Source organism: Tubulanus polymorphus, chromosome 1 (genome assembly GCF_964204645.1).
Source record: "Tubulanus polymorphus chromosome 1, tnTubPoly1.2, whole genome shotgun sequence".
NCBI lineage: Eukaryota > Metazoa > Nemertea > Palaeonemertea > Tubulaniformes > Tubulanidae > Tubulanus > Tubulanus polymorphus.
In genome coordinates, this window is record NC_134025.1 from 11,565,538 (window position 1) to 11,581,851 (window position 16,314).

Consider the following 16,314-nt stretch of genomic DNA (forward strand, 5'->3'; position numbering starts at 1 on the left):
TTGATAATTTCAGACTTAGTTTACCTGGTTCCACTTTAAATGGGCCAAACATTTCATCCGAATTAAGTGAAAATCCTGATTGAAAAATATAAATTAAGGAAGTTCTACTGTATAACGAACATATCTGAAGTTTGTTGTAATGAGGTGCCACTGTGGCTGGAAATATGTATGGGATAATAATTTCTCCGTATAAACCCTCATTTTTCACTGCCCAATCGTTTAGGGACCAGTCGAGAAAAGGTTAACACCAACACTTGGTCTGCATTTGCTCAGGGATGAAATAGTTTTTCAGACGTGTCTGTGATTGAAAATGATTATGAACATTATCAAAACCATTACAAAAGAAATTTCACGCATGCAGCATCGACGAATTATTTAGAGGACGTTAGTTTAAACTTTTCTAGATCTCACGCACGGAAGAGGGATTTCACTGAGTTTAATAAACCTTTCATTTTACTTAAATTCGATATACATTTCATTGAAACGATCTGCTGAAATTGATTTTTTAAAGAGTTTTTCATGAATTAGCTCGGTAAACCAACCATATAGTGAATACTGGTCGAACCTTTTGATGGAATTTTTTGATAAGTTTTAATGCAAATGTCAATCTGTATGCCTGGACACCCCTTATATCCTTAATAACAATTTTTCCACTATTTGGAAATTCAGGCTCACATGTTCTCAGGAGACTCAGTTTTGAGTGCCAAATGGACTAGAATCACTAGTCATTAGTCATTTATAATCAACGTTTTGAAAAATTACGCACTTCATTGTTAATGACTGAATGGGTCAATCCAGGCTGCAGATTAATAGCTGCAATACATAAAACATAGCATTATATTCTGCATCAAGTTTGAATTATGTATCAACCACCTAAGATTAAAGTACTAATTTTAACAGGTTTTTTTGCAACACTGAGAATTGATCGATCCTTCTGACAAAACTTCACTTGTACAAATGACTAAAAGTAATGTAAAATCCACAATTGTTGCAGTAATTGCTGTTTTATAGTAAAACTGTGTAGTTTTTCTGGACTCTTCTATACAGAGCCTTGGAGGTGGAGAATAATAAAAGTCAAATACGATTATTTTAATTCACTGGTGTTGTTTATTATTATTTTATGATTTAAAGGACTTTGAATTTACCTTTACTACCTCAAGTAAAGTAGTGCCATGTGATGAGAAATAATGAGAAAGATTATGGATATTAAAAGGATTCCATCTGTATGGTGGGGGCAGTGTTAAGTATTCCATCACTTAGGTGTGTTTGTTTTTTTAAGATCAATTTTTCAATTGATAACGTCTTGGGGGTCGTTCGGAAGTGCTGATTCCATAGCGATTCTCGGTGATCAAAAAGGAAGCACTAATGTTAGGGTCCAAGCAGCAGATGATGCACTCATGTACCTTGTGGATGCACAAGTGAAGATGAATGAGTCCCTAATCTCTCAAACCAAACGAATCAACTTCCACCAAACGAACTAAACCAACATATAACATGATGTTATTTAGATATTTCACTATGAAAGTATTTTTACAAAATTCCTGTTTCAATTTATGAATAGTTCACTCCTGATACGAGAAAGCAGCCATGCTAAAAAGTAACTAAAACTGTCTAACTAATTAAAACTGAATCGCGTCTTCAAAATTTTTAAACCTTTTTACAGTCAGTTCCATATTTGTAAGTTAATTTTGGCGCTGTAGACTACAATGACAAAAAATAACAGCCGTTTCAAAAATGTAAATTGTTATTAAACTGGGTCTGGTCAAATATTTTTCAATAACATATCAAACTGTTGCCATTTACAATAGAAAATAACACCTATCGGTAACCTCTAACTGATCTCAGACCCTGAAATTGGGGCTAGTCATAGTCTATTAAGTGTACATGAAATACATAAATAAATTCAGGAAAACAAATTATCATGTTATGCATTAGCTATTACACCTTTCACTGCACCTACCCTGTGTACAAGGGACCCACCATAACTGCGCATAGACACATTTCTTTAATTGATATCTTAATATGGAACTACTGGCCCAGGGACACCATACCCGTTTGGTGAAATGCTTGACAATATACATATATGTGAATACCATGTTATTCAGCTATTAAACGCCCCCTTGTGACAACAAACAGTAACAAATGACCTTGAAAGCCAACACAATCATAAAGCATAGGCCTATCATGAGCTATGTATTTGCAATTGATTATGATTACAAAGTATGCATAGGTAGTTTATGCCAATGTAAAAGGAAAAATTGAGTATAATTCAATATCCAACTCCCCCTGCTGAACCAAAAACTGGATTACCCCAATTCCATATAAGGCAATGCGCCCTATGAAAATGCTAACAATTACTAAATATCTAGACTATCAGTTAAAACTATCCTCAAATTTTTCTGAAAAAAAAAAACCTTTATATCCTATGCAAGAGGACTGATGACACTAATGTTGGCCACCAATTATGTGAAAATTGATCAGTCGAAATACCTATCTGATCTTATCCCAGAGTACCGTATATACATCGCAAACATACTTGAATAATGGCTGACCAACAGTTAGCTAAAAATTTAGGCAAATAATGACCTTTTATGGGCATAAAAAGGTCACGAGGTGGCCTTGGTGACTGATCAACCCAATTATTTTATGAGGATGGACCCTAAGGGATACAAATCAAACATCAAGAAAATTGATCACCGTATCTCCAGAATTTCCCTCGAAAAAACATTTAAATTGTGTAAAAAGTACTGATGAAGTGAACCGATCGAAAGATGTATAAACAAAATATCAAGACAATACATAGAAGCATCGTCAAGACTTCTCTGTAGGCCGGATTCTGTCTACAGACGGACGTACAGGCGAATGGATGGACTACGGATGAAAAGTGAAGGCAATCGCCCACTGGAAATTAAGTACAAAGTGGGCTAAAAATGGTAGCACCAATTGTTCATCTTTAACCTTAAGCATAGCTGGCAGCAAGAAATACAAGACAGAAATGCTTTTCTGGCTTGTTTCATGACTGTAAGCGGTGTTCCTTAAACCTGAAACCTTTTTTCACTCGTTTTAGTTGCTATGTGCGATGGTCAAGAGTCACAAGTATGCGACAACCAATCTATCAGCAGCAGTATACAGATTACATAACTGACCAAAATGGCAATGAACATAACCAGTAACTATGCTGTAGGTTTGTTTTGGTGTTTATCGTTTCATTGGTTTCAGGTTTAAGCCCGGCTATGTGCACTAGGCTTTAGCGTAAGTAACGATACATGTCTAGATGCAATACAAGGATACAATGTTATATAGCGCTGCAGTTGACTGAAATTTCTCAAATTTACTCCCAGCAGCATCCATTTCAATACCGCTGAACGATCAGTTCGCATTGAGGCATTGTTTTCGCAGTTCATCGAGAGTTCTTTGTTTTTCGTTCAATAATTCTCTGAGTTTTGAAATGCGTTCGATACCATCCAACCCAGCGAGATTCGTGTCTTCGTCGTCGTCGTTATCAACGTCGCCATTTGTTACGCAATCGCCCCTGAATTCCTGAAAAACGTGCGCATCGTTGCCGGAGCACTCGTTTAATCCGGGCTCGGACTTGATCGATTCGTAGCTTAAACCGCCGTCGACCGGTTCCGGTTTGACGTTATTTTTACACGCATAGCATGTCGGCCAGAAATTCTTCTCGATTCGATCGGAATCATCCGCTGGTTCGTGTTTGATTTTCTTTTCGCTCGACGCGGAGTCGACGACGTTTTCAGCCTCGCGTTTCCGCGATACTTCATCGGAAGAGATCGCGTCTGAATCCGACGACGGTTCCTTTTTAACGGTCACGCTCGATTCCTGTCGATGATTATTACGCACGTGTGTATCGCCGTGATTGCAAGTTATCGCGGCATCATTAACTGCGGGTTGTACATTCGGCACGGCAACTGACGGCGCTTTTTCCGTAGTCCCAACCGACATGCGGTTGTCGTTTTGAGACATTATCGATGATAAATCGTTAACTAAGCTCACTAAACTCGAGGTAGCTCCGTCGCGAGAAGCGCCGCCGTCATCGTGTTTCAACTCGCTTTCGGAAGACGATTCGTTTCGATACGCTTTGATTATACGCACCATCTCTGCGCACATGCGAGCGTAATGCGTTTTATCCAACAGGAAATGACCGTTGTTCACTGCCAGCAGTTTGAAATTTCGCTTCAAGAAATCAGCGTCGTCGACGTGCAACGCCACGTCCAAATCCGACAGAATCCAGCCATATCGGATATTCTTTCCGCGATCGGTGAACTTGATACATTTTCGATGGTCTTTCGAATTTTTCATCGTCATCAAAACGTCAATCAATTTCGCTTTGAACTGGCCGGACAGTTTGATTTTCGTGTTACTCGATTCACAGCAAATTCGTTTTTCGAGGCAACCGCTGCACAAACACGACTCGCCATCATCGTCGCACTCCGACGATCTGACGACGCATCGCGAGCAACGCGCATACCGCGGCGATGCCATTTTGACTTTAAGCTGTAGCGGGTCGTCGCACGTTATCACATATGTCTCGTCCGGCCGAACGGTGTCGTAACGTGGTTTGCGCTGACGCCAGTTCGAGTGTCGGTAGCGACGTTTGTTGAATTTCAACAGTTCTCGATTTCGCGCGTGAACTTTCGATTTTCCGGCGAGCGCCTTCGAAATGTCGGTAAGCCGCACTGAACACCGTCGATGCCACATGATGTACGTCTCCGCTTCTTTTCGGCGAGCGATCTCTTCGAATGCTAATTTGCACACGCAAGACGGCTTTTTTGTCCGATCAGTAGTTGAGTCCAGTTGCATTTTCACTTTAACTTTAGATTGGCTCTTCTCTGATACCGGCATCTTTAACCGGTGTTGGACACTTTCTTCGATAATTCCCTCTGAAGCATTTTGATTTACCGACGAAGCGCTCGCAGCCAGGCTGTATACGGCATCTATCCTCAATCCTAAATCGTTTTCGACTGCCTCGACACACGGAGCGCTACCGCTAGATTGGTCTGAGTGTATTAACGACTGATACGCGAGTACCGACACCGGAGCGCTGCATCGCGGCTGAACATTCGAATCGAGTTCAAGATCATTTAGTCGGCGTTGCTGTTGAACCGTCGAATCACGGGCTACCGGTTTATGATTGTCGCTCAACGGTTGTCGAAGAGGTTTCGGATCGCGCTCGATACAACTATTCTTCAAGCGAACATCATTTTTCTGAATATCAGAAGTTCCGGGGTAAGTTACAGTAGGTCTACTCACAACTTGGGACGATGAGATACTGGTACGATTACTAGTGATAGTGTGCGATGTAACATTAGTATTTGCAACATTCAAACGAACGAATACCGTGCGGCCATTTTGTTTTACCTCTTGAAATCTTTTATCAGCCGTCGGCGAATGCGCGTCCGCAGTATTCGGCAAAGATGGAATCGCACAGAAGCTTTGTTGCCCCGTCGAAGAGGTTACATTCGTCGTCGATACTACCGATCGATTAAGAGCAGACGCGCTTACTTCACCTCGCGACAGTCGCGACTGCGTTCCGGTCGCGATAGCATTATGAGCATCGGCATTTGGCTTATCAGCCGTAACCACAAGCGATCGCTCGCTAACAGCGCTATTAATGCCTCGTGGCTTTTCTCCGGGGATTAGCAATATAATCGATTTACCGTCTTCCGTCGACTTCTTCATAGTGTACCAAACTCTACTGCCCTGACTGCCCTTATTCTGCAAATACTGCGAAGATACGGTCTTATTGTTATCGAAATTCAGTCGGGTTGGGACAGCGGGTTTGTCCGCGGTCGTGCGCCTCAAATTTCCATCATTAGTCGAACTTATCAAATTGTTCATTGACTTACCGCTCTGAGGTGCTATATTACTGGTTGAACATTTCGACATATGCCAGTTTAGTTTACCGTCCTCACCTCTTATTATTATAGGAATCAGTTTTTTTTCTCTGACTGTCACAGTTTTCGATTTTTTTGTAAGCCAACGTGACTGCGGCGGATGTACAATAACTTTCCGTAGATGTTCGACGACGTTTGCGGACGTTTTCGTCGATGACGTTGCCGCCGAATTGACAAAGCTCTGACCGACGTTCGACGATGACTGAGCAGGCATTCTGACAGAATCATTAGAATCACATTTATCGATTTGTTTTTCAGGCCTCAAACATTTGATAATTTTCATCGGCATGCGTTGCGCAACAGAACTGCCATTTGGGCAAACGTTTTTAGCCTTCAATGCTGCGGATATCGCGTTATTTTCTGACGCCAATGTCCATACCATCTTCGTACCTGCATTCTGCTTAACTGGATGTCCAGTTTGTAATTGTACCCCGTTATAATTCCTGATGCCAGTTTTGGGCATTGCAAAGAAGCTATCACCATACGAGCTGGTATTAACACCAACAAATTGGTTTCTTTTCCCACCGTTTACATGTACTTTGATGCTTTTGTCGATGCACATGTAAGTTTGAGCTAGGTTCCTCATTTCCACACTAGAATTCATTTTTTCTTCCATCGTATGATCCAGATACTGCATCAATTTAACTTTGTAAACAGTCAGTTAATCAATCGGCTTGAAAACTGAAAATAGAAAATTTCAAACTATCATCTAGCGAAGAAAGAAGGGAAGAATAGCCGCGATCACACAGAGACAATTTGGCCATTGGCACGGATCAGGCCAGAGTCAAATTTGGCCCATGCCTAATTAGAGAGCGCGCTCACGTGCAAACCACTGACTTGATCCCTCAAACAATGAGTCATATCTAGAACCAGTTGCAATTTAAATGCAATCATTTTTCCTGTGCTAAAATTTGACTCGGGCCTGGTCCGACGTTTGTGGTCAAGCCAAACGGGCCCATTTGGTACCTAGTCCTATGTGAACAGTGTTGTTCCGGGCCAAGTCAGCGCCAGGGATTCAAACCTGATGGCATTGAGACGTACAACACCTGAATAGACCTATTTGCCCATCTTACCCAGAAAAAGACTTGTGGTACCGATCAGATGCCTGTTGTAGGCCTATAGATTGGCTAATGATGATGATGATTTCATGGCTAAGGGCGTAAATAGCTGACTCACTGGGCTGATCAGGCAGGGGTTTTTTCTGTGATGGCAGAGTCTAGCGCGACGCCATCCGAATTCCTGTCGAGGGACGATGATCACATCGATTCATGATTGGCCAAAATAGGTACCTTCACACTCATTACACGTAAGAATTGAGTAAAGCTCCTTTGTAGTGTACATTTCTCACTACATCGAGCCGAGGGCCAATATAACTGGTGAACTTACTGCAGTTAACTAAGGGACTACACAAGTTCCTACACTTTACACAAGATCCTACACTTCAAATGAACAGCACAAGAAAGTCAAAATATGGCGACCAGGCATTTTCAGCCATAGGCCTGAAATCATATTCCAACAACAGGAAAGCTATCACCAACAATGGGCATATTCAAAACATATTCTTTAACGATTATTCTTTGATATCTAGAAGATTTGGGTGCAATCGGCCACGGCAACGTTTCAGACCTCGGGCCAGGGCATACCTGGGCTCGTTTCATGCCAAATTTTAAACCCACTAGATTTTTGTCACATTAAGACCTCATCATGAGATCCAGAGCCTCTACTATGCATCCGGATAGAGATTACTTAAGCAACTCAGTAAACTCGCGTTCGACAGACACGTATGGTGCAAATAGAATCGCACTGCAACCTGAATTTTGTGCGATTGAAAAGGCAACCATTTTGTATTTTGGTCTATCGCCGAACGCACAGGCACCATCTAGAAATCCAAACCAACTCGTCTGTACGGAAGAGTTGGCTGCGTATGGTACCGGTACCCAAAATATGGTAACTCGCCTTAAAGCAAAAAATTTGTAGGCAGCGTACACTGTTATAACGCCTCTTCTAGGATTTAACACTTCCACCCTCTTGGTTGTACGAGCACATCGTGATGATGTTGAGCTTAGCCTCAGCTTAGCCTTCTCGATTTTTTTGCATTTTTTGACCCAACATTAACACTAACAATAACAATGAACAAGAAGAAGTGGTGTCGGTGTCCACTCTGAGATTTTTATATGGGGTTTAACAATCAGCCTCATACATTTTACATTTCTACGTTAATTAACTGGTCAATCAATCTCCTACTGCGAATCGAAGTTTTCTAGTGAGTTGTCATTCATTTTTCAACTATCCGGTACCAACTATCCTCAATTAATTTGAAGGGGGCTGGCAGGTTGAAGCAAAATGAAAATTCCATGGCCGAAAGTTTTACCAACTTCTAATAACGTCAAATCATATATGGTCAAATGAATAACTTAAATAATTCTTCAAAACGAAAAATTATCTCTTACTTTTTATCGTGTTTTTGCAATGAAAAAACTTATCGAAATATTTCGAAAAATTCCATATTTAACAGAAATTAGTACAGCTGCAACGAACAATTTTGTCAAAAAGTAAACGCGTGCCGATTTTTCGATTTTCTGCCTGAAATTACCATTTCAGCGCTTCAACTCAGTCGGCTTTAGTTGTCATCGTTTCAAACTATGATGAAAGATCGAATCGAAACTATACGAAGCCGTGTCGAGTTGGAAGAGCATGGTGTTTCTAATGTAAGCTTATGTAACTTGACAGTCCCAAACTACTTCTATTTTTTACCCCGACGCTAACACTCAAGAAAATTAGGCCTTCCAAATCAAATGATATGTCTCTTGAGTCCTGAGAAGAAAAAAGTGTCTTGTGCTGTACGTGTGCCAGTGGTATCAATCCTATTCACAGAATGCCAGTGGCCTAAAAAAAACAAGATGGCAGCTATTTCAACCCCAGAAAATTAGCGGTCCTCCTTATTACCGAGATGACATGAAATATAACATATTGATTTATTCCTTATCGATTGTAACACTTGAAATCATGTTTTATCAGTAATAAATGCCTTCTAGAGTCATATTTTATAATGGTTTTATTACGGTACTTATACTCTTAGAATATTCTAGTGGCTGCAAGCACTGTAGAAACCATGATCAGAGTACCCCTACCAGCGGGTCATCCTTATTACCGAGATGACGTATTTTACCGAGATGAACCGAGATGAAATGAAATATAGCATATTTATTTATTCCTTATCGATTTTAACACTTGAAATCATGTTATATCAGTAATAAATACCTTCTAGAATCATATTTTACATATTTTTTTTATAAAAAAAAATTTTGACTTCAAATACGTAAACTCGGTTAGCAATAAAATTTCATTGAATTTGATTGATCAACGATCTCATCTCGGTAAAGTTAAGTTATTTTTCTACAAAAATATCCCACAAAATATGTAAAATATGACTCCAGCAGGCATTTATTACTGATATAATATGATTTCAAGTGTTAAAATCGATAAGGAATAAATAAATATGTTATATTTTATTTCATCTCGGTTCATCTCGGTAAAATACGTCATCTCGGTAATAAGGATGACCGCTACCAGCAAGGTACAGCGAGAAGAAAATTAATATGCTTACCTGAACACCAAATTATTCTAGGGAGATAATGAGGCTCCCTCTTGACGTTGCTTAGCGGCTAGTTAGTTGTGTATCTATTCAATGACTTGTGTGGCTCTGATATTATCCTATTCAGAGATCAACAGGTGGATTCCTGAGGGACTCTTTTGTTTTGGCATTAATTTAGGACGTCCATCGTAGAAACTTTGATTCTGATTTTGTTTTCACAACTGATTACCCACCAGCCACAATCATGCATTATTTTATTGGACTACATTTAGTATGCTCTATGATCCAGGAATGATACAAAAGATTTTGCTTTCAGACACACAGTTCGGATTTCCCTGGCAATTACGAGGGTTACGACGATTCATGGAACATAAAGAAATTTGAAGAGGTAAGAATGTGCGATAAACTGGGTCACTAAAGCAACTCTACGGTTGCGAGTGAGTCTTAAGTTTTAAAAGTGTTTCCTTCAGGTTGGTTGCATAAATCAGATGAATGTACGAATATCTCATTTTACAAGTACTTGATGATTCTGGTCATGAGATTATGCTGTGATTGTAGACTACCCTGCAAATAGCTAGGAAAGCGCTTTCTTCTGGGTCAAAAAAGTGCTTACTTTTTCCTTAACCTCTCTTACTGCCGGTAACTCTGACCACATGGTATTTTCAACTGCAAAGCCCTCATTATGAAACCCAATCAATAAAACTACTCACAAACAGTATACTCACAAACTCCTCATATGCGACCAGGGCTCAGTTGCTCAAAAGTCGGTTAAGATAACCGGCTGATAAACTGAAATACCATAGTAACGATGAACTTTAAATTGTCACTATGTCAACTATCCACTAACCCTAACCAACTTTTCAGTAACTGGCCCCTGAATAGTATGTCACTTCTTAACTGTTGCGGTGTTTTTTCTTTTTTTTTAGAAATTCAGAGTTGAAGTAGTCAAGCTGACTGAGAGGGAAATGGAGTTTGATATGGTTGGGATTGATGCCGCGATCGCGAATGCATTCAGGAGGATCTTACTGGCCGAGGTTAGTAAATTATATATTTTGAACACATTCGTTTAACAAACATCCTTATGTGGTCAATTTTCTATGTGTTGCAAATTCAGTTAGTGATAAATTCTCTCAGATTGTTAAGATAAGAAATTCTCTTTAAGATAACCATAAATGATGTTTTGCAGGTTCCAACGATGGCTGTGGAAAAGGTCTTCATTGAAAATAACACATCAATTATTCAAGATGAAGTACTCGCACACAGACTGGGACTGATTCCTATATACGCTGATCCACGTTTGTTTGAATACAAAACACAAGGTATACGACCATTTTGTTGTAAAAACCTTTATTTCAGTTTCAGTTTCGGTTATCTCTGTAAGGGCGTATGGTGAAGATTACCTGGAGCTTGTGCAGATGAACTGAAGACGAAAGTAAAAGAATATCTGTGCGCCAAGGTGAAGGCAATCTGGTAGTCTGTGCTCAGTTCCAGTGAGAAGGACACAACTTTGCATGTATGGGAGCCCTACGATACTGCTGCACCATTGGTTCCTGGTATCATAGGAAAGTGGAAATAATGATGCCAATGCTTCTCTTAGGAAAGTGATAAGAACATAATGTGCTTGTAAATGTAAAAAAAATATTTTAGTCCTCCCTCCTCCCAGCTTGGCTTTTTATCTAGTGTAGCATTTTAAGATGGAGTCACCTCCAGTGACTGCACCACTGGTCCATTTCTCTAAAACTCCAGCTAGCTAAGCAATGGCTATGTACATCAGAAATACCAATTTCAATACTAATTAAATAATTGTGATATTAAGATAATAAGTTGCCAGCCCATTGAGATAATCAATTTCTTGCCCCTCTCGTAGATGAGGCAGAAGGTACAGGCGACGATACAATCAGTTTTCAACTGAAAGTTCGATGTACGAAAAACCCCAGTGCAGCTAAAGATGCCACTGATCCAAACGAACTATACAAGGACCATAAAGGTAAAAAATCCTTTGTTTCTGTTATCTATAGAAAATTACCATTTTAACTCATCTTAAGCTTTGCTCTCTTTTCATATTTTTTAGTCTTCACGAGTCACATGAAGTGGGTTCCGATGGGAAGTCAAGCAGACTTGGTATGTGCTCATTATTTTTCCTTTGCCGTTTATGGCTCCATCATTTTCCGTGTGAGTTCAAATTATGGACCTAGAAACCATTTTGAATCTTAAAACCTTTTTGATCACCAAGATGAGTCCAAAACTGATTTATTTGAGACTGGAGGTCAAGTTGTGAATTATGTTTTAAGGGAAAACAAGTGAAAAGTTCTCTTTTGATAAAAATTGCATCAATCAAGTTTCTGTTTCACCAATGACAGTTGCTCGAATCACCCTTATCTAATACACATACTATGAAGAGGACACTTTTAGACCCTGTTGTACCCTCGCATCTATTTTAATAGTTTTAACTAAAGGACCAACATCTTTTTAGTCTGATAAACCGCTACACCTGTTCTGTTCTTGATGATGTGACTTGGTGTATTTCAGTTTAAAGAGGGTGATATAAGACCAGTCGAAGATGATATATTAATTGCCAAACTTAGACCTGGTCAGGCAAGTACATATAATCATCTGTTATTCGTGATCGTGGATAAGTGAAACTATGAAAATAGTCTATATGTTTATGAATTGTTCTTCTGTTTGTTTCAGGAGATCGATGTTACTATGCACTGTGTAAAAGGCATCGGACAGGACCATGCAAAATTTTCCCCTGTTGGTAAAGGCTCATGCACATAAAAAAACTCGTAATATGTTTATGTAAATTGATTGAAATTCATACAGTTTAGTAAATATTTCTCTGAATATTTATCGATTTTACAGCCACTGCATCGTATCGCCTGCTACCCGAAATCATTCTTGCGAAACCAGTCAAAGGGGAGCGGGCAGAAAAACTGAAGAAATGTTTCGCTCCGGGAGTCATTAAAATCGAAAATATTGGAGGTAAGAACATAATTTGATGCCAAATATTCTCATCATGTATTCTCTTTGTTTGTGACTGTTTATTCATTGATTAAAGGGAAATGTGAGAATGATAGATTTATGAACTGCTACAAAATGTGCCCTCTCCACTCGATTAGCTTATTTCAGTTCATAGTATTGTCATTCTTAAGTTGATCAAGAATGCTTCTTCAATAAAAAGAAAAATGAAAATATTCTGGACTGTATTCCAGTGTGTATTTTGACTCTTCGCAGGTGAAAAAGTAGCGAAGGTCATTGATGCTAGACGAGATGTGTGTAGCAGAGAAGTATTACGACATGATGATCTGAAAGACTGTGTCAAACTTCATCGAGTGCGCGATCACTTTATTTGTAAGTCATTTACCAGTAAAATTTCTGGTTTTCAACCGCTTGGCTAGTAGGCCCGGAAGGGTATTTTCATCGCCGTCGTCCATCTGGGTGGTCATCCATTTTCTCATAACTTGGTATGTAGATTATGGAAGGAAGGAGGAAGAGCCCTATTGTTTTGACTTATGTATATACCGGTACATTATGCGAGATGGCTGGCACAGCCAAATTTGTAGAGCCTTCATATTTAGGGGCTAGTGTAGCTCTAGTCTAGTTTGTCTATCCCTTGAGAGACTTCTTGATTTATGTCTGGATCTTACTAGTTCGATACATTATGTTTTTCAAAGTCAACGAGCTTATTGCTACCAGAGGTTATCTCATCTTTATTTCAGCTCAGGTATTATGTTTTTCCTTTATTTTACAGTTTCTGTGGAATCCACTGGAGCTTTACCACCCGATGTCCTGGTCTCTGAAGCCATTAAAATCCTAATGGCGAAATGTCGTGCATTTATTCAAGAACTGTCTAAAGTTGAGGAGACTTGATATACAATAGAATAAATTTGTTTCTATAAAAAGTCAAGCATTAGTTTGAATGAATGTCATCTTTGCGTCTATTTTTGTTGGTCTATCGTGAGGTCCAGTTTCACAAACATGTTAAAATGAAATGTTTGATTTAGTTGTCATTACTTACGTCATGGTTTCAATAAGTGCAACATTTGAATTCTAACAGTTTTAAACATTTTTGTGAAATTTTTCCCTGGGTCTAGTTTCATGAAGAAGTTACTTTCAAATTTTGCCGCTCCCCGTTTTGATGGGATTTTTGGGTTTCTTATGATCAGTTAAGTCCCATCTATACAGATCTTGGTTATTCCACTATGTTGCAATACTGTCCGATCAAGATCTTCAACAAGGAAAAGAAAAATATACTTATTGGGTTATCAACTGAAGATCATGGTAGCTAATGACGATTCAAAATCATTGTGTGGTGGTGAGGATAATAAATGCCAGTACGGTAATCCCAATTCCATGTGAATCGTTGAATATCGAGACTGCAAGTTCAAACCTGTTGACATTTTTGCCCAAAAAACTTCTCCAAATACGAAAGGGAACTGATGAAACTAAGATGGCTGTTGGCTGCATCAAAACCGACCTACCTGATATGTTCAAGGTCTCCTATCAAAGTATGCCCATCTTTTTCCACAACCACATTGATTTCAATGGGCCAGGTTTTGGCCTATGTGTCTACGGTAGAAACATGCACATACATAAACCAAATATCAAGACCATACAAGCCATGTACGGTCAAAGCTCGTTATACCGCCAAATTCACCTATCACCAAGAATTTCCTTGTGCACAGTTCATTTGGTATCTATTTGAATGTAAATAGCACTCGTTATACCACATCTCACCCTCCACTATAACGCCAATGAAATCGTAGAACGTTAATATTCAAAATCGTAGAGAAAACATTCGTTATACTGCCAACAATATTGTGTCAACGTTTCCATCTTTGGGTTAAGAATTGATATCGTCGGCAGTATCACACATTGAGCTAAGACCTTTATACTTTCCTGATATAAGATCAACTTATGTCAAATATTGTCTAATTCTGGATTTGGTTAAAAGTCATGTCTTGTATACTATGTCAACTCTCATGATCGTCATTTTGTTATACCGCCAAAATTTTGACGGTCCAGGGGCTGGCGTTATAACGAGCTTTGACTGTGAAAAATTAAGAGTCTGTCAACGATTGGACAAAATACAATACCTGGTGGGGCTTCGTCCCAAGTGGGCTAAAAAGGCCATACATTACATACACTTCCATACATTCTAAGATCATGACGAATAGATGTGCCGCTTCTGGGTGATAAATAAAAACCAAGAACTTTAAAACTACATGAAGCATTTTTTTCAATCTCGTCCATTTATTGCTAGGAAAAGACTTGTATTAAAAAGTTTTGAATAAGTATACAACTACACACTAGGTGTCATTTCATGTGAATTCCTCATCTTTAACATCATGATTATTATATTAAGTCCATTATGCTGTTTAGGCTCTCTTGGAGTAGCTTATGTACACTATATATACTAACGTTAAGCCATACCTTTACTGGAATAGCGCCGAAGTCTTTCAATGTGATCTCCCAACATGTATAAATGACCGACGGTATAGCTGCATCCTAATCCCACAGTTCAGTTTTTTGTCCCGACTTAATCAGAGTAGGCCATGTCACAGTAAGGCAAGGTTTACTGTATACGAGTTAAGATAAGAAACTTGTCACGTTCAGTTATCAAAAATTTCAATATCAACTGACAACCATGGAACTGGGTCGTAACATATCAATACATTTCGTTTGTTCAAAGCCAACAATGAGGATAAAAAACTTCCCAGTTTCCCTCGTAAAAGTGTGTAAATAGGGAAAATGACAAAATTGTTCATACATGTACATAATTGTTATGTATACAGAGATTATGTATGGGCGTCTGTCAACTGGGCTTTCTAAAACTTCAATTATCATACCTATTGAGCATCACATTGAAAGAAATCGCACTACGCCTAATTCTTCTAAGTCTAAATTTTACCCTGCTAAAATAAAGAGCGTGACAAAGTTCATGTGGTGCTAAAATCGTCACCACCACACTGTTACAGTCGCGGTACGGTAAAAATCAACTTCTTCATGAACATCTTTAATTAATCTACTGGCCAAATGAATCGATTTAGATTTGATAAAAATTCTACCGGTACTCGTTTTCTGAACAGATCGAAATTCTGACTGACCGAATCAGTATTGCAGCATTGAGCAAGGCAAGTCAATGAATTAAATCATATTTTTTTGCAAGTGATAAATGCCTCTTACCCAAACCATAACTTACACCTTTACTTAATAACTATGTCTACAGGAGTCTTAATTTGTTAAAGAAAGGGTTTTTGCACTTGTTACTCGAGATAAAGGATTATTACTCCCGTGTAGACGAAGCTTTACAGTAAAATATTCTTAGAAATGTTTTCTTTTAAATAACAAGCAATTCAGTAGAGATTCTTGTTTCGAAATAACATAAACCATCATTAGCACGTGTCAATAGTTGTAAATGCGTTAAGACACTGTCGGTTCAGATTTTTTTCACAATCATCAGATCTTCTTCATGTAGGTTACCATACATAATAAATTGAGCTCTCGGTTGAGAATAAGCCATGACACAGTTTTCTTTTTTTAAATATAAATCTGACTAACAAAGTAGATAAATTCAGTGAGCATTGTACATGTATATCGCATCATCGTACTAAAATTTCACTGTATATTTATCACATCACAATCGATTAAAGCCTGCATGATCACAATTTGAGTAAATGAAAAAGTGGGCCCAATTTCCATAATCATATCCTATTCAGCAATAAGTACATGTAGATTGATGAAAATGTCAGACTTCAGAGTATCAGATCACTTAGTTTCTATTACTAAATAGGGCTAGATTTCGAG

General features: G+C 38.8%; 2 protein-coding genes across 3 annotated transcripts; one reads left to right on the forward strand and one right to left on the reverse strand.

Annotated features, from left to right (window-relative positions):
• Window positions 1–1,495: 1,495 nt before the first annotated feature.
• LOC141914998 (uncharacterized) lies at window positions 1,496–8,228 on the reverse strand. Of its 2 annotated transcripts, none has more exons than XM_074806353.1 (2): window positions 8,113–8,228; window positions 1,496–6,593 (listed from the first exon to the last, which is right to left on the reverse strand). In XM_074806353.1, the coding sequence occupies exon 2, from the start codon at window positions 6,547–6,549 to the stop codon at window positions 3,370–3,372; it is 3,180 nt and encodes a 1,059-aa protein (XP_074662454.1). In that variant the 5' UTR covers window positions 6,550–6,593; window positions 8,113–8,228; the 3' UTR covers window positions 1,496–3,369. The 2 variants fall into 2 exon arrangements, with proteins under 2 accessions (XP_074662454.1, XP_074662455.1); XM_074806354.1 differs by lacking the exon at window positions 8,113–8,228 and adding an exon at window positions 7,089–7,144.
• A 229-nt stretch (window positions 8,229–8,457) lies between these two features.
• Window positions 8,458–13,403, forward strand: LOC141905660 (DNA-directed RNA polymerases I and III subunit RPAC1-like). The gene is made up of 11 exons (XM_074794632.1): window positions 8,458–8,620; window positions 9,824–9,895; window positions 10,434–10,541; window positions 10,694–10,826; window positions 11,375–11,494; window positions 11,579–11,628; window positions 12,037–12,102; window positions 12,199–12,265; window positions 12,370–12,489; window positions 12,742–12,858; window positions 13,259–13,403. Exons 1-11 carry the CDS (start codon window positions 8,555–8,557, stop codon window positions 13,375–13,377), a joined length of 1,038 nt encoding a protein of 345 aa, XP_074650733.1. The 5' UTR covers window positions 8,458–8,554; the 3' UTR covers window positions 13,378–13,403.
• Window positions 13,404–16,314: the final 2,911 nt, after the last annotated feature.